Source organism: Protopterus annectens, chromosome 4.part0 (genome assembly GCF_019279795.1).
Source record: "Protopterus annectens isolate FY-2018-M chromosome 4.part0, PAN1.0, whole genome shotgun sequence".
Taxonomy (NCBI): Eukaryota; Metazoa; Chordata; order Ceratodontiformes; family Protopteridae; genus Protopterus; species Protopterus annectens.
This window is the reverse complement of record NC_056733.1, coordinates 1,113,595,517-1,113,613,875: the sequence shown is the minus strand read 5'-3', so window position 1 is coordinate 1,113,613,875 and position 18,359 is coordinate 1,113,595,517. Positions and strand designations below refer to the sequence as shown.

The 18,359-nt window shown below is 38.7% G+C and overlaps 1 protein-coding gene across 1 annotated transcript in view; it reads right to left on the bottom strand.

Annotated features, from left to right (window-relative positions):
- The window catches only part of LOC122799792 (gamma-aminobutyric acid type A receptor subunit pi), a 930,262-nt gene that overhangs the window by 261,465 nt on the left and 650,438 nt on the right, over nucleotides 1-18,359 (bottom strand). Inside the window, exons 4-5 of the mRNA XM_044069090.1 lie at nucleotides 9,321-9,430; nucleotides 8,659-8,726 (exon numbers count right to left, since the gene is read on the bottom strand). Coding sequence (XP_043925025.1) covers nucleotides 8,659-8,726; nucleotides 9,321-9,430 — 178 coding nt within the window. The remainder of the gene's footprint in view (nucleotides 1-8,658; nucleotides 8,727-9,320; nucleotides 9,431-18,359) is intronic.

Genomic DNA, 18,359 nt, shown 5'->3' with positions numbered 1-18,359 from the left:
TGCTGGAGATTTTAGTAGAATCTAGAACAAAAGGTGCTGTTAAAAAGGATAATTAGTAGGGCATATAAAGTGTTACATGATAACTATATGACTCAGAGGAGGTTAGAAAGGATTTTGAAGAGTGACTGGAAAATCAACTTATAGTAGAACAATGGGAGGACACATGTATGGCTGCCTAATATGCAACAAACACCAGAAGGTTTCGGATTTTTGCTTGAAATTTTATTATAGGTATTTTTATACCCCAAGCAGACTTTAAAGAATTTTTCCACAGGAAGATAGCAAATGTTGGAGGTGTGATGTGGAAGAAGGTAACAAACAGGGACATGTGTTTTGGGAGTATAATGTCCTGGCAGAGTTTAAAAATGACCTCCAGAATACTCTGTGAAAAATACCTGGGGACTAAATAGCGTAACCAAGGAAATGATTCTTTTGAGCTGAGGTGCAGGATCTGAATTGCCCAGACATAGTTAAGACTTGCTAAGTTTAATGTCTTTTGATGCAAAAAAAAGCAATTACTACAAAATGGAAATCAAAATCTAAGTCAACTATATTTAAAGTATTGAGCCCTGCAAAAGAGATACAGGAAATGGAAATGGGATGCTTAGTAAAAGGGAAGAGGCGAAATACACAGAAATAAATGGAATTTCTTGTGAACAATACATACAAAATAATGTTCAGGAGAAGGAATGAAGTACAAGGGAAGGCAAGAGTCGAGCAATTTATCTAATGTTGGACTCAGTGAGAGTTTTTGTAATAAAAGAAAACACAGATGTAATATAAGAAAAAATGTTAATGTGGTGTGTTTACTTTTCTATTAGTGTATGTGTACCTATGTCTTCAGTGATAATTTAATAAAGTTGTTTAAAAAATAATCTGGTGGAAAATGCAGGAAAACATAATTTTCTTGGATAACAACAAATATTTACTCATTTTGGGTTAAATGGGTCTTTGAAATTACTGTATTTTATGTATTTATAGATATATATAGTTATACAGATACTGTATATTTAGCATTTATGCTTTCTTGCTCCACACAGTTCATCAACAATGTTGTCTTATTGCTTCCCCTTCACCTTCAAAGCCAACACAGAGAGGAGATGGGGCTTCTGGTGTAACATCATCATCATGCCAAAATCCCAGTATCCCAGTATGGTACCATCCTTATGGTAGAAAGGCATTTCATTAGCTTGCTGTCTACCGTTATCCTTCAAAGTGGTTTGCAGGGATGTCAGAGGTTCATATGCAGGTGTCTGTTTCATTGGTGTCCATTGCAGACCAACTGCTGGCAATCTCCATCAATTTATGTAGCCCGGCTACAGTTCTTAGTCTCTACCATTGGCTGATAGCCAGGCAGAAAGATACCCACATATTCAAGTGGAAGAATTCTGATTCCACATGTTCAGTCTTCATTTATTCCAGTTTGCTAAACTAAATGGGAGATGAGATTGTCTCCTAGGTTGGAAAACACAATATGCGTTCTTATACTTAGTGAAATCAGCTGGCAGGCAGTAGTATGCAAAACAGAAAATAGCTGCTGCTAAGCTTTTCTTTTTCCCTGTTGCACTGATGTAACGGCACAGTCAGACCTAATATTCTCCTTCCTGCCTTAATTTTTATTTATTTTATTTTATTTTACATTTGTTGACCGGGCTAGTCCAACTGGATACATGTCCATTTTCAGTGGAGGCCCGGGGAGAAAAGCTCCAAAACTAAAACATACTAAAAACTATACTAAAAGTAACACACAAAATACATCTAAAAACAGAAATACACTAAAAATATATAAACATATGATGCTAATGATTAGGAGATGGCATTAATATAGAGTAATACATCTTCAGTTTAACATAGTATACAAAGAGAAATATAAGTACAGTATCTGGTAGGTTTTGTGCTTGGTAAGTAGTACTACGTAGTGACTGAGATAGAAATTAAGAGTGAAGATTTGAGTATAGATTGGGTACTTAAAGATTTAAAGTAGAAAAGGAAAAAAATAGGTTATGTGGGTAGCAGATAGATTAGAGAATAACAGCTAGGCAGGGTTAGTACAAGTACATAACCAGTGGTTGGAGAAGAAAAGTTTTAGGTTAGTTTTAAATAGTGGGAGAGAGGTTAGGGTTGTAAGGTCTTGTGGTAGTTGATTCCATATTTTACCAACTGAGTTAGAGAATATGGAGTCACCTGCTGAGTTGTTAGATAAGGAAGTATGAATCAACATTTTGTTAGCAGAGCGTAGATTTCTCAAGTTGTTATATGGTTTTATGAGGGAAGAGAGAATAGGGATATTATTTGGTTGGTATAGGGCTTTATGGGCGATTATAAGTTGGTTAAAATGTAATAGGTGAGGTAATTCAAGCCAGTCTAGTTGTTTTAGGTTCAGACAGTGATGAGTCCTGTAAGGTGTATTTGTAGCAAATCTGGCGATGTTGTTATATGCTCTAGTTAGTTTATTAAGATTATTTGTAGAAAGATTGTTGAATATTGAGGAAGCGATAATAGGGTAGAAATTAAGTGGGTTCTAGCTATTGTAGTTCTGGCAACTGGTGTCAAGAAGGGTTTTATTCTATAAAGGGATCCAAGTTTTTTGTTCGTCAATTTTATTGTAATGTTTATGTGAGTGTCAAACTTTAATTGATTGTCAAGTGTGATTCCTAGAAGTTTGGTGGTAGGGTCAGGAGAGATAACAGTATTGTTGTTTGATGTAAGTGTAAAATGAAGTGGGGGAGACAAATGAGAGGGTTTAAAGAGCAAGAGTTTTGTTTTTGGGGTTGAGGAGAAGACAGTGTTTGGAGAACCATTCTTCTATGGTGGTAAAGGCTTTTGTGTGATAGAATGAAGTTCAGTTTGGGATGAGGCAGAACAGATGATAGTGGAGTCATCAGCATATTGAATACAGGTGGAGAGTGGAGTAGAGAGATGAAGGTCATTTATGAAAATAGAAAACAAGAGTGGACCTAAAATAGAGCCTTGAGGAACACCTAGGGAGGTGGGAAGGAGATCAGAAAGATGGTTTTGCCAGAGAACTGCTTGTTTGCGGTTTTCTAGGTATGATGTAAACCAGTTCATAGCAAGATTGTCCAGTGAGAGGGACTTAAGTTGGTGGAGGAGAAGTTCATGATTAACCATGTCGAACGCTTTAGATAGGTCTACAAAGAATGCTGAGGAAAGAATATTGTTATTACGATAATTGTTGATAGAGATAGTAAAAGATAGCAAGGCAGTGGTAGTACTGTGAAATGGCCGGAATCCATGTTGGCAGTTAGCAAGGAGATTATACTGAAGTAGGTGAGTTATTAATTGTTTGTGGATACATTTCTCCATAATTTTAGCAAGTGGAGAGAGTAGAGCTATAGGACGATAGTTGGAGAACTCAGTAGAGTCACCACCTTTGTGAAGTGGGATGATGTGTGAGATTTTCCAAATAGATGGAATGGTGCCTTCTTTTATAGTTCTATTGATCAATATAGAGATTGGGAAGGCAATCGATTTGGCTCCTATTTGGAGGTATTCTGCTGGTAATTTATCAGCTGAGGGGGTAGTAGGTTTTAATTTTTGAAGTAAGGAGGAGATATAGGAGGTGGGTATAGGTTCAAGGTGAAAAGGGGGGGGGATGGAGCTTGGGCTTGGCAAGTTGGAGGTATCAGGGTTTAGTTGATTTGCTAGATTTAATATAGTAGTAGTAAAGAAAGTATTAAAGGCATTTGCTGTTTGTGTCGGACAATCCGGTTTGGAGTCAAGTGGATAAGGCGTGGTAACTTTGCCTGGGGAAAGTAGTGTGTTAATAGTAGACCAGAATTTTTTTGGTTGTTGAAGGGAAGATTGCTGGAGTTGGATATAAAAGTTCTTTTTATCTTGTAGGATGGCTTTTTTTGTTGAGTTTCTTTGTTGTCTAAAAGTTTGGTGATCGATAGTGTCTTTTGTGGTACGCCATTTGGCCCAAGATTTATTTCTATTATGGATTAGTTTCTTAGTTGATTTAGAGAGCCAAGGTGCTGGTTTGTTTTTCATTCTTATGGAACGCATTGGGGCATGATGGTCTAGGATTGCTAGAAAAGAGTTATTGAAGTAATTAACTGCTTCATTAATAGGGAGTGCTTTAAGGGGAGACCAATTGCATTGTTTAAGTTCGGTTAGGAACAATTCGTTGTTAAAATGTTTTTTGCTACGGGCCGTTCTGACTGGAGTGGGGATACTTAAACTTGTTTTATGTCTAATAATGTATATTAGAGAGTGGTCACTAAGGTCATCCGGGAGGGTTCCTGTTGTATAGTTTTGTGATGGACAGTTTGTTAGGATCCAATCCAGGATGGTTTCTTTATTATTAAGTTTATTTGTTCTAGTTGGAGAGTTTATAGCTTGTGAGAAGCCATACAGGTTAATCAGGGTGGATGGATTGGTGTTGTTACATAAGTACCAGTCAATATTAAAGTCTCCTAGTAGTATTGTTTCCTGAGGGAGATTTGAGGAGAGCCAGTTTAATAAGTCTTCTAATAGTGGTTGATTTTTACCTGGGGGGAAATAGGTGCAGATTATGTTAACTGATTTGTGTGAGTTAAGTTGGAGTTTAGTAATAATTATTTCTAAGTTGTTGTCTAAGGGTAGTTTATGATTTATTTTGTTGATTTGTAGTCCTGTTTTGTAGAGAATTGCTACACCTCCACCTTTTTTATTTTTGCGGTCTTGTCTAAAGATAGAATAGCCTGGGGGAATAATTTCAGTATCTTTTATTGTGGGTTTGAGCCATGTTTCGGTTAGGCAGAGGATGTCAAATTGCTGGACATCTAGAAGAGCATGAATTTGTGGAATTTTGTTGCGTATACTACGTATGTTTAGATGGGCTATAGAGAGTGATTTGGAGGGTTTGCTTGGAGGTAAAGGGATTATATTAGGTTTGTTGCAGTTGGTGGGGGCTGGGTGATGGTTTGGGCCTGGGTTGGGGTGAATGTCACCATGTGTTAAGGAGTGGATTAGTATAAAGTTGTAATACTGGAGAGGTTTACAATGATGGTTGCATAATTTTCTAATATTTAGAATTGAGTATCTGATGTGAGTTAGGCGGTGATATTTGGCTTGAAAGTACCTGGGCTTGTAGATGGCATTAAAAAAGCTTATTGATGAAGGTGGAGAAGTTGTTAGAGTTTGTTGGGAAGGGATAGTAAGAGTAGAGAAGAGGGGTTTTTCATAGGAGGTTAAGAGGTAGGTAGTGGTAAGAGTTGTCAGGAGGCAGTACTAGTAACCATTGGTATTGGTTAGGCATGTTAGTAGAGTGTAGTAGATATTAGAGGAGAAGGAGAGAAGTAGGTGTTGACTTTATGTAGGATAATACAGATAGTAGTGGGAGGAGATTTATGCTTGAGGGGAGTAGAGGAATAAATATAGGGTGTGGCTGTTGTAGATTCTATGATTGGTTGTTGGTAAAAAGGGGGTGGGGTTTGAGGGTATAAGTTAAGAGGTACTGGGGGCGGGTGGGAATTGGGGGCAGGGTAGGGGAGCGGAGTGAGCCCGAGGCTTAACGGAGCGGGAAGACACAAGAGAGTATATTGCTAAGGAAAACAATCTGTGGAGTGGAAGAAGGAGCAGGTAGGTAAGAGATGGATTGCAAATTTAGTTGTTAAATTCAGCTAATGTGTAGAGTTATAATATGTTAGTAACCTTGAGTGTGGTATAGGAAAGGTGAGGAGGAGAGGGTAAGAAGGAGCAGGTCAGGAAAGAGACTCTGTTTAAAAGACTAGTAAGTGAGGTATAAGGGAGGTTAGAAGAAAGTCTAAGAGGAGGCAATAGAGAGGTGTGGAAGCACCACCTTTTGGCCAGTTATTTAATTGCAATGACTGGTTCCTGAGCAAGGGACTAAAAAGAAACAAAGGAACAAGTAATAATGTTAAAGGAAAGAAAGGAATAGGAGTAGGTGAGAAGATATAAGTTGAGATTCAACACTAGTTGAAGAAAAGGGAAAAGGGGTTATTGACTGCTGGTTGTTTTGGAGGGATGCTAAACTAACCTTTGAGAGTCTATTTTAGTAAGTACAGACATACAAAACAGGACATACTTTCACTGTCTTACTGAGTAGTTATCTCAGGGAGCTGAAGGGTATGAGCTCAGTTGGAGAAATTCTGTACTTCCAGGAGGGTAGTAGTCAGGTATATCGGTGCTTGCATGGACCAGATAACCAAGCTAGTATAGGATAGGAAAAGAGAAAGGTAGTGAGGCTTACAGTATAAATATTAGAGAGCAAAATCAATTAAAACAGATACCTTTGAAAACATTTATCAACAATAATAGCAGTGATATATACATGTTATGAATATCTAGTCAATGAAATCAAAACTCAGATATGTCAAAGAATCTAACAAATGAACACATTACAGGCTTTGGATGCAATGTTATAGTATAGGCAATGTATTTCTTTGATGTAATTGTTGAGTGAGACAGTTAATATATCTTTCACCAAAAGCTGATGTTAAACTGTAAGGTAATTGCTTAAAAATTCTTAATGATATAGGTTCTAACACATGGGGACCTACAGTATAAAAGCACTATAGCTTAGGAAGGTAATAGGCATTTAGCCTGGGGTGATGCGACTGCAGAAAAATAATATCCTGCTTTCTGCTAAAAGAACAACGCATCGGGTAATAATAATCAGGTAAAAATAATATCTTGCTTTCAGCTAAAAGAACAACGCATCGGGTAGTCGCTAAGTAATTAGGCGTTAATAGGCATTTAGCCTGGGGTGATACGACTGCAGAAAAATAATATCTTGCTTTCAGCTTAAAAGAACAACGCATCAGGTAATAATAATCTGATACAAATAATATCCTGCTTTCAGCTTAAAAGAACAACGCATCGGGTAGTAACTAAATTAGTATGGTAAAATATGGTAGAATGCATTCACTAAGTGCGTAAGACATGTACCCAGTGAGCATGCGACTAATGGGAGTGAGATCCTGGTACAATAATAAGTGTAGGTTAAAAGTATGCCCAGGACGGTAATTGGGTAAAGAAAGCAATAGCGATAGGGAATCGCGGCTAAATACAGCAAGCCATACACGGTAGCAGTTCAAATATATTAAAGGACAGTGCGTATTTAAGCAAGCATTGTTTGTAGCGCTATTTAGTGACACACACAATATATATGGCCAGTTAGAGATGCTAGGCAGGTCCAAATAATTGTAGGAAATAGACCCAACTCATAGGAGATAAAAAGCATGCTCTACAAACATAGAAAGTTTAAGTAGATACTTTGCATTGAGAAACAGGTATTCATAACTAGTACAGTGACTACCAAACAGATAAAGCATTCTTAGTAAAAGTCTACAAAATGCTACTCTCTGACGCACTCAGTTATTAAGCCCACGTGTAGACGATAGGCAAGTCCTAATACATTTCAGCATCAGATAAAGTTCATTAGAGTAAAGAAGCATACGCTTGGTGCAGATAAAGTTTCCGTAGGAACCACAAGTTTAAGAGCACATATTCACAGATATTGCACTGATTCCAAGCGCATAAAGCAACTCCCAATAACAGTCAGACGTCAATAAACATATCACTCAGAGTAGGATTGAATATGTCCGTATACAGGTAGCCTTAGCAAGCAGTTTTCTTAATACAAAGTAATAAACAATGCTTACTCTCAGGTTAGTTCAAACCTCCAGGATAAGACGCTCAGCAGCCAGGTAGAGAATGGGGAAAAGAAAATGGCGTCAGTGAATAGTGGGGTATATTTATACGTTAATGGGAGACCTGGGGGAAGGGAAGGAAGGGAAGTAACCCAGAAAGCCGGATATGGGCAAAATGTGCGGGAAAGAGAACAATAGTTTGGAAGACAGTGGGATAGGTACGTAACGGAGGAGGGGCAATGAGGTAGGAGTATGGCTAAGGAAAGTGGGTGGGGAGTAAAGTGTAAAGATAGAGCGAAAGCTAGGGGGAGCCAGGGATAAAGTTCCTAATAGGAGAGAGGGTGATGCTAGGACATAGGAGACCTAAATACTGGTGTAAAACTAATAAAGGTGGGAGAGCTATGGGGGAATAAAAAGATCTGGAATAGGACACAAGAGAGTATATTGCTAAGGAAAACAATCTGTGGAGTGGAAGAAGGAGCAGGTAGGTAAGAGATGGATTGCAAATTTAGTTGTTAAATTCAGCTAATGTGTAGAGTTATAATATGTTAGTAAACTTGAGTGTGGTATAGGAAAGGTGAGGAGGAGAGGGTAAGAAGGAGCAGGTCAGGAAAGAGACTCTGTTTAAAAGACTAGTAAGTGAGGTATAAGGGAGGTTAGAAGAAAGTCTAAGAGGAGTCACTTCACTTCTCCCTTTCTCTCTCTCTCTCTCTCTCTCTCTCACTCTCTCTCTGTTGTCTTATTGTCTTAAGCTCCTCCCAGGTCATATAATTCTATTATGCCAGTCAGCCCAATGACCTTCTACCTTTCGAATTCAATAACCTTATATGATGCCTTTCCATTTTGCTGTGGTTGACTCATCTCTCATGCATATGCATGACCTCTTGTTACCATAACTAACTGTAATATGACCACCACTTTGATAATTCACTTTCAATGGCATCTTTAAAGGCTGCCCTGGGATACAGCAGCACATTTCAATGCAGCTTAACTTTCAACAAAACCTATAGAAATTAGTCATTACAGAGAATGCACCACTTACCATATTGATTTCTGAAATGGCATCAATGCTTGCTATGTCAAGGCTCATTCCAACTTCCACCGGTCCTCCTAGAATGGAATAGGATGGAGCAGAATGGGGTAGAATGGAATGGAATGGAATGCGGTACCAGGACAAAGTCAGAAATCAGTACTTGCAGCTGCTGCAGTAACATGTATTTGGTTTGGACTTTCAATTTATTAGTTAATTAACATTTTATACAATGACACCAACAATTTATCACATAATGCTATTTCAAAGCCTGATAAACAGAGAAGATCTGGAAAGTAAATTTCTCTAGTATTTTTTCATTCACAAGGCGGGAATCTGTTATTGCAGTGTAAGGTTTGGAGACTTCAGAAATCTTTTAGAGTAACATTTGGAGTTTTCCACATTGTCCTATTTGTTTGACTTCATTGCTTAACATGAATATCTTGTGTTTCCTAGCTCAGAATGTTCTCTTCTAGACAGTCCATCTGTTACCTTGTTCACTGACATGTAAAAGATCTTGCTAATGTGTGATAAGAATTTAGGACATCAAAGTGATGCCAGCATTCAAGAAAAAAATATAAGTATTTTTTAGCTATAAACAATGGTGACCATTATTCACAATTATTTGGTACCGTTAGCACTTGACATGGGATGAGATATAAAATCTAACTCACCGTCAAAGTTAGGCCGCAAATACTTATTGTAACCTTTCATGAGTTTTTGGATAGTTGGAAGTAATTCTGCCTCATTTCGTTCAGAGCTGGACCCACTATTGAATGTGCATCTGTGGAGAAAAACACATTTCCTGTCAAGAAGATAAAAATCAAGGTCGCCTTACCTTATCCAGTGCTTTGTAAATGCTAGTAGTCCATTAAGAAAACAAAGTTCATTGAGCTTTGTTGGCACTGCTGCAATCTGCTGGGCTTTTTTCTGAACTGCAGCAGTAGATACTTTCATGCTTGTATTCTTGGAGCAGCACAACAGAAGAAAAAATTGTTACAAAGTGTTGCGAAAACCATTTCTTTCACAGCTTACCTGTGCATCCCACAGTGTGGGTTTGACTACAGCTTTCACTGTTGTTGTACAGTGTGATTTAACATCAAGCATTAAGTTCAGTTTTGTTTATCATCTGGCAGTTAGCATGGAAGATTAAGGATATGAGTTGTTAATCTGCTTCATGTAGATCAAGGTTTGATTCCCTCAGCCTTCACTTGCTTACTGTGCTACTATAAGAAGTCACTTAACCAAACACTGCTCTTGGGTAGTCAGGAAACTGGGCTAGGCCCATACCTCTCAACTTCTTTGCTCAAGAATGCTGGACAAAGTCAAAAATAATAGGTGGATAATTTTTTAAATTTCACTGCAATTCTCAAAAATTTAATAGAGCAATAGCTATTGCATTACCATGCATTTTCTGAAAAATAAGAACGAAACTCTAATGTCTGGCAAACTGCCATTATCAAAAGACTGTAATCCAGTTAATTACCAGAAATATCAAGAAATTTATGAGGAGCAGGGCAAAAATATGAGGCAGCTCAGGAACCTTCTGGAAAATTCTGGACAGTGGAGAGGTATGACTAGACTCCTGAATGGTCTTCTGGAGAGCACGCGTAATAACCGCCTTTGAATCTACAAAGTAAACAAATCAGCCTGCTGGACTTCATGCAGCACTGTCCGAGATTAGACGTAAAGGTATAGTAGTGATCTACAAATACTTTTAAACAAACAGTATTAGTGAGCTCAACATCTATAATCACACATTCTGAAGTACACTGGGCGTGCAACACTAATAATTAGAAATGTGAAAATATCAGTGCACCATTCAGATAACATAACAAATGTTGCTAGGAGATACCTCCAGTCAAACCTAAACCCTGCATTATGCATTACAGAGTAACACCGTTTGGAAATGGAAGAAAATATCCCTGGGGGAGGCACTGAAAGTCAATTAGAAGGGTTAAGAATAATGAGTAACCACAAGAGAGGTGCTACCTATATTTTGACGGCTGGTAGAAAGTTATTGCTAGAAAGTACTCTGGAATTTAAATTGCCAAATAGAAGCCCAAGCCAGTGTCTGCGGCTCAATTCCCCCTTCATATGAAATGATAAACTGAGTTCACATCTGTTGGAGTTGGTGGTGGCCCACGTAGATGTAAAAGATCACATGGCACAAATCGAAAAGAATAGGTGAAGTTCCCCAATGCTCTAGCCAAATTTCCCCCTAGTAGTATAAATACCACCTGAGTTTTCCCCTGAAAAGAGGCCACTAGCCTAGTGGTACTAACCCGGTCAACAATGGATAAAAAAATAAATAAAACAGGTAGTACACTTGTCTTTAATGCTGAAAGGTCACAGAACCATGAGTTCTATTCCTACACCAAGTGCCTGGATTAATTTTTTCCAGTGCTGAGTCTACAATGCAGCATAAAGGGGTGATGGACTCCTGAGTGTGCTTTCTTCCAGATGAGATGCTAAACCAAGACCCCATTTGCCTGAGCTAGTACTACTTTATGGTACTTAGCAAAAAGTGTATGAGTTTCTGTGGTGCCCTGGCCAAATTTCCCCTACTCACTATGAATACCAACTTGGATCTTTCTTGAACGAGGACACTGGCCTAGTGGACTTAACCTAGTCAACAAAGTATAAATAAATAACATAAAAATAAATGGATATCATAATATGTTGACAGAGCAATAGAGTAATTGAACAGCACTGAGTGATGCAATAATAGAACAGCACTAACTCAAGTGACAAGGAACATAAGTTGGGTATCAGAACATGTGAGCCATGTGATACAAGGTGCACATTAAGAGGTGAGGGAGGGGAATAGATGGGATGTTAATGCTCCGGAGCAACAGAAATTTCATTAAAAATGGATTACTTACCACTCTGTTCCAGACAGTAGTGTCAAAAATGATAAATCACCTGCTGGTGGTGTGAAGTTTATGAGACAGCATGTTCTGGGTGAGCAGGTATACAGATGAAGATCTCAACGAATCTTTTACTATTTTTCCTGAAAGCAAGTTGGAAAATGTAGGCCAGTAGATGTTATGTAAGATGCTGAAGATAATAATGCTGTGCAAGCAGTAATGGTAGGCCTCCTTAACTCAGACACTTTATTTATTTACATTTGTGTACTGAGAAAGTTTGACTGGGAATTAAAAGCCCTTTTCAGTGGAAACCTAGGGAGGAAAGCTACATGGTTACATAAACAAAGTTATTATAGCAGTGTGCAACACATCTATAAAAGCAAAAGCATTTATATGGTTATAACAGATACATAATCAAGAGTTAAACAATGAACTGATTCACTGTGCTATATATATATATATATATACACACACACACACACACACACACACACACACACACACACACACATTAAACGGAATGTTTTATAAAAAGTATACAAAGAAAGTTTTGGAGGTTGTAATATCTAATATGCACACATTATTTATTTATTTATTTACCGACATTTGATTAGTTGAAATTAAAGTAAATATTTTATAAAGAATTTAACACAAAGAAATTTTTGATAGTTCCACTATATAATATACATGCTTTAAAGAGACTTTCTATACAAAGACAATACTGAAGATTCCAAAACAAATGGATCCAAAAATGGTAAAACACTGTAAATGAAAAAAAAAAAAACAACCATGTGAAAATAAAACTAAAATTTATTAAAATAAACTCACTAAACGCTTTCATCCACAGGACTTCTTCAGACTAGTTGAAATAACATCTTTTTAAATACATACTTCACACATAACTGAATGCAATTAACTAATCACTTTTTATGCCTTAATTTTCTTCTCTTAAGGTACACTTTAAAAGTTTCTTCACTATTAATACTTGGATGCTGATTAGCATCCAACATTAATTGCCAGCAATATTCATACCAATCCAAATCATCCTCTGCATCCCCTCCCCACCCCCTAGTAAGGAAACCTCCGTAAAAAACTTCTCCAAAACCAACTTCATGCTACTCAAGTCAGAAGTGACAAACCTCATGACACCCATGCAGACGTGAACTGAAAGTTTGACTGCTGAATCCTACACTAAGGCACTGTGCAAGTACATACACTCGTGCATGAGTCGTGCCATCCCTAACAGAACCAAGACGCTCTCCTCCAAAAAAAGGAAGCCAATCTGGTGGTCCCCAGCCATAAACAAAATATACAACAGAAGGAAGAAACTGTAGCACTTCTTCTTCTTCTTCTTCTTTCGGCTTTTTCCCGGTTAGGGGTCGCCACAGCGGATCACCTTGTCCGCACAGTGAATGGCAGTGGAGTTTTACGGTGTCGAGTTGCCAGCCCGGCGCCCAACCTTCCACAGAAGGCACACTCACACGCACACCTAGGGCCAATTTAGAGCGTCCAATCCACCTGCAGCATGTCTTTGGGATGTGGGAGGAAACCGGAGCATCCAGAGGAAACCCACGCGACCACAGGGAGGACATGCAGACTCCGCACAGAAGGCACCCCAGCTGAGGATCGAACCGGAGAACTTCTTGCTGTGAGGCAGCAATGCTAACCACTGCACCACCGTGGCCGCCCTAAGGAAGAAACTGTAGCACAAAAGAGGAAAATCCCAAGATGTAAAAAACTCCATTACCAGCCTTAGCAAAAAGTTGAGATCCCTCATAAAATCCTCCAAAGCTAGTTACGCAAATAGAATTGCCAAAGATTCCAAAGACAACCACAAATCATTCTATACATATGTCAAAAATCTAAGTGACAATGCTCAGGTCTTCTCTGGCATTAAACATACTGATCCCAAGGATATCGCCAATATCCTGGCAGATCGATTCAGTGCCAATTTCACCCCCTCCTCACCCCCTAAAGGGCCCATCCCAATACTGTAAGATTGCCAAACTCCAGTTATCACAGCCACACAGGTAAAAAATGCACTCTCCAAAGCTAAAAATACAGCATCCATGGGACCAGATGATATCCCGGGCTATGTACTACATGAACTACAAAATGAACTGACACCTCACCTAAGCGTCATGTTCAACCACAGCCTCACCTCAGGCTTCGTGCCCATTGAATGGCACACAGCTACAGTCATCCCACTTCACAAGGGAGGATCCACCCTGGATCCTGGGAACTACCACCCCATCAGTCTGACAAGCCTGGTCTGCAAGGCCATGGAACGCATTATCATGGAACTTAAAACAAGGACATTGGCAACCTTCAAACGTTGGACCCCACCTAATTCGGGTTCATGAAGGGCTGATCCTGTCTCCTCAACCTGATTGATTTCTTTGAATCAGTCTCTAGAGCTGTGGACATGGGTAAGGTGGTCCACACTGCCTATCTGGACCTCACCAAGGCCTTTGATACATCCCCCACTCTGGAATCATAGATACACTTACCAAGCTGGGCATTAATTCCTACATCACTTGATGGGTTGCCAATTGGCTTACTGTCAGAACACACACTGTAAAAATATCCGATTCCAGATCCAGTCCCAGACAAGTGAAAAGTGGAGTACCTCAGGGTTCAGTCCTGGAACCGCTCTTGTTTGGCATCTACGTCTCTGAAGTACAAGCTAACACTAAGGGACTCTGGCTAACAAAGTTCGCTGATGACTGCAAACTGGGAGCCATTATCAATTCCCCAAATGATGTAGGTATCCTACAAAAAGGCCTTACAGAAACAGATGCTTGATGCCAGAGTCATGGACTCAAGCTCAATGCCAAGAAATGTATAGTTATCCCCTTTGGGAAAAAAACACGTACCCGTGAACTACCACATAGGCAGCAATACTCTAAACACTGAAAGTGTGGTGAGAGACCTAGTAACACAGGTGGACAATGGTCTCACATTTGATAATCACATCGCCACAACAGTGAGGAAATCCTTCTATGTGGCACATCTTATCACAAAGGGCTTTCCATCCAGAAAGAAGGAGGTTATTGTCCCACTGTACTCATCCCTCATTAGACCCATTATAGAGTACAACCCCCCCCATTTGGTATGTACCACACAAGACATCTGCAACAGTTGGAAAGGCCTCAGAAATATCTCACTAAAAGACTCACAGGCCTAAAGCAGATGCCCTATGCCGACCATCTAAAATAACTACAGCTATACTCTGTCGCATATCGCCTACTCAGAGGCAACCTCTGCTTAACTTACAAGGCCATGTCTAACCCTTAGCTGTTGGACATGCTCCACCTTAAGAAATCCCAACCCTCAGAGTCACACGCTCCAAGGAAATAAACCTCATTGTCACAATGAACAAGACATGCTGGAGGGATAGGTTCTTGACCCAGAGACTCCCCATACTCTGGAATAGACTGCCCATACATGTCAAGCAGGGCGCCTCTTTGGCCCTCTTCAAAAGGAACCTTGACAATTGGATGGGAGATAGGAAATTCACCCCCGGGAATTACGTCAGTCGCCCTAATAGACAGGGGTCCAGGGAAGTAAACACTGTGGGTATAAACAACCAACGAATTGTCATGGCTAGGCTTGTATAGGCCCTAGGGCCGATAGCCTAGTACCAACCTATGAACCTATTATAACAGGAAGAGCAAAGTGATTTATAGCCTGGGCTTTATTCCTAGATATTAAGTCAGTTTTCAGTGTTTGTTTTAGTCTTCTGAAGTGTACATTACTGAGTTTTATTCTCATTTGCTCATGTTTTATTGATGATTCTTCACTTATTCCTAAATATGTATACATTCCCTCCTGTTTACGTTCGTTTATATCACATTCCACTCTGAGACTGATCATTTTTGATAATGCAACTTTCCTGATTTAAGTGTTGCTTTTGCACATTTCAAGTGCCATTCTTACATAATCTGAGAAAGTTTTAACTATTCTTAATTGTGCTTCCAGTTTTAAGTGATTCATGAAAATTTTTTAAACAAGGTTTGTTTCCGTGAGTCAGATTGTAACCATAGCCTAGTCTGTTAAGTAAACAGCTTAATGTGTTAAAGACAAGACAAAACAGTAGTGGTGACAAGGAATCACCTTAGAATATCCCCCTTTGAATTTCTATCCCTGGAATAATAATCTGCCCTTTGTCATGACTCAACTGCAAAATGGTTTGCCACTGTTTCATGGTCTCCATAATACAATTGATCAATGTAGGGCATATTTTGTTCATCTGTAAGTATTCCTTTATCTATGAATGTGGGATGCTGTCAAATGCGGTTTTTTTTGTAATCTGTCCATGCCATAGTTTGATTAATCCCCTTTTTACAATACATTATTTTGGCTTTATTTAGCAAAAAATTATCCTTTTTTCGCAATAATATATTTTTTTCTAAATGACTATAAATTCTGTCTGCATCGACTCCAGTATATAATTTGTAAATTGGTAGGCAAGTTATTGGTCTATAGATTTTAGGATGGGTTGCAAGCTCACTATTAAGAAAGGGTATTATTTTTTCCTGTTGTTAACCAGGTTGGTGTCTGTGATGTACATATAAGTAATTCTAACTCAAGGCTTAATCTTTGTGTAAAGATGTTAATACTTTCAGCTAAAAGTTAGGCATTGCATCTGATATGGGGTTTTCCAATTAGGAACTTTTTTAAATTTTGTATTACTTCAACTCATTTAATATCCTTGAAGAATTATCTGATGCCCCATCTCAAATATGAAACGAAGCATGCAGGAACCAAACAGAAACTCCAGTTTGTTGACACAATAAACCAACAAGGTAGTGTAAGACAGTTAAGCACTTTCATCCTCAAAAAGGACTTTTTCAAAACTGCTGCATCAAACCACTGAGTAACTTAAATAACAATCACTTAAAACTGAACAATTGATAAAATGGTAATTCACATTTCCAGTAAAAACTACCAGTGAAAAACTACCAATAGACATTCAGCACCTATTACAACTAAATGACTCACTGACAAACTGTAATACATATAACCATTCATTCTTAAATAAATGACCTAAGAAATGAAAGGCTGCTTGTACCGCAAAGCAGGCATAATTGTAGTGGTGACAAAGGAGGTACTGCCAGCACAGCTATCTGGAATTTTGTAAATGGTAATGTGTCATCTGAGAATGTCAACATGCTTCATGTAAGATACCTGTGTTACAAATGTATTAGAACTGTACGTCAAGTGTATATCAAATGGCTACTACAGAAGTGTGTGTTGAAAATGTTTTTGCAAAGTGCTTAAAATGTAAACAAAGTACGCCTTACTGGAATAGAACAGAAATGTACCTGCACTATTGTAACTGTTTAAATGTATATATTTTAACAGTAGAAACTGGAATACAGAAGGTTAACTTCAGAAAAATAGCTGAAATGAAATTACTTTATGGTTAGGCCATACAAAAGATGTTATCTTTCAGTTTCAGTGCAGTAGCAGACATAACGTCTAGAGCTAGGGAACTTTCTGTATTATCTTGGAAGTTTTGTATTGTTTTTATGACTTCCAGCAAGTACCAAGAGCTGAGGAAAAGCCCTTGTGTATGTATTTTCATAGGTAGATGCTAAATACTGCCAGCTTTCAGCAGTGGGGGTTTTACCTGGGATAGTCAGATGACAAGAAATGATGTCATTCTGCAAGTTATCCCAGCAGTGATAGCTTAGATATTAAATTAAGAACTCTCTGAGAGAGACACTGCATTCTGTATTCTGTCTTGGACCTGACAAGATCCATTCACCGCACATCTGCCTTGCAGCTCTAATTAAGTAAGTGTACTAGGGTAGTGTAATTCTCTTAGATATAGTCAAGAATATAGCAAAGCTTAGTTTACATATTTATATTTATTTATTTGAGACTGTCCTGCAATGTTGTTTTAAATATTTCCTGTGATTTTGAATTCTGATGTTATTGTAAATATAGACTGAGTATTTTCCTGTTCTTTTAATATTTACTATTAAATATAATTAAATATTTCATTGTGTCTGATCTTTTTAGAGATATTTAAGTTCTGAGAGTACTTGCATATTTAGTGACACTATGTAGGCCACTCCTAATAGTCTTGCTCTTGGTCAAGCTACCATTTGTATTAACAGTAACATTACACAGTAAGATTGGACACCCTTTGTTAAGGGCCTTAAAGTAGCTGATAAGAAGTGACTGGTGGCAGGGAAACTACCTTATACTCTGGGCAGAAGGGGGCATAACTAGTAAGCCTTTCCCAGGTGTGTGTGTATGTGTGTGTGTGTGTGTGTGTGTGTGTGTGTGTGTGTGTGTGTGTGTGTGTGTGTGTGTGTTTAAATCAAATGTCAAAGAGTGTGTGTGTCAGCTACTTGGGCAGGGACATGAAGCACTGGTTGGACAGAGAGGGTGCTGGAGGTCTTTGCTTGGTAACTCAGCTGAGATCTCAACTGTGTAGATGTGCCAGTGGGGAGTCTTATTGGGGATCTAAAGAAGGAAGGAGAAACCAGCCCCAGACTGACTGTGGTCTCTGTGTACCCTTAAAGGAAACTGTACTTGATGCAGAGAGCTGCATCTGGAAATACTGTGTGTGTGTAACTTGTCATCCTCCCAATGTACATCCCCCACTGGTGCCAGTGGTGAGGACTGAGGCTCTCTGATTACTATTGGCAGTGGTGGGACATCACATTTATTGGTTGGCAGTGGTGGGATATCCCCATACTGGGATTCAGTGATGTGGATATTGAATTCCATTAGCCTGTAAGCATTGGTCACTAAAGAAGGTGTTTGTACTCTTAATCAGCCATACAGTGAACATTCAGAGTTTCATATCACAATAGCTTTATTTTT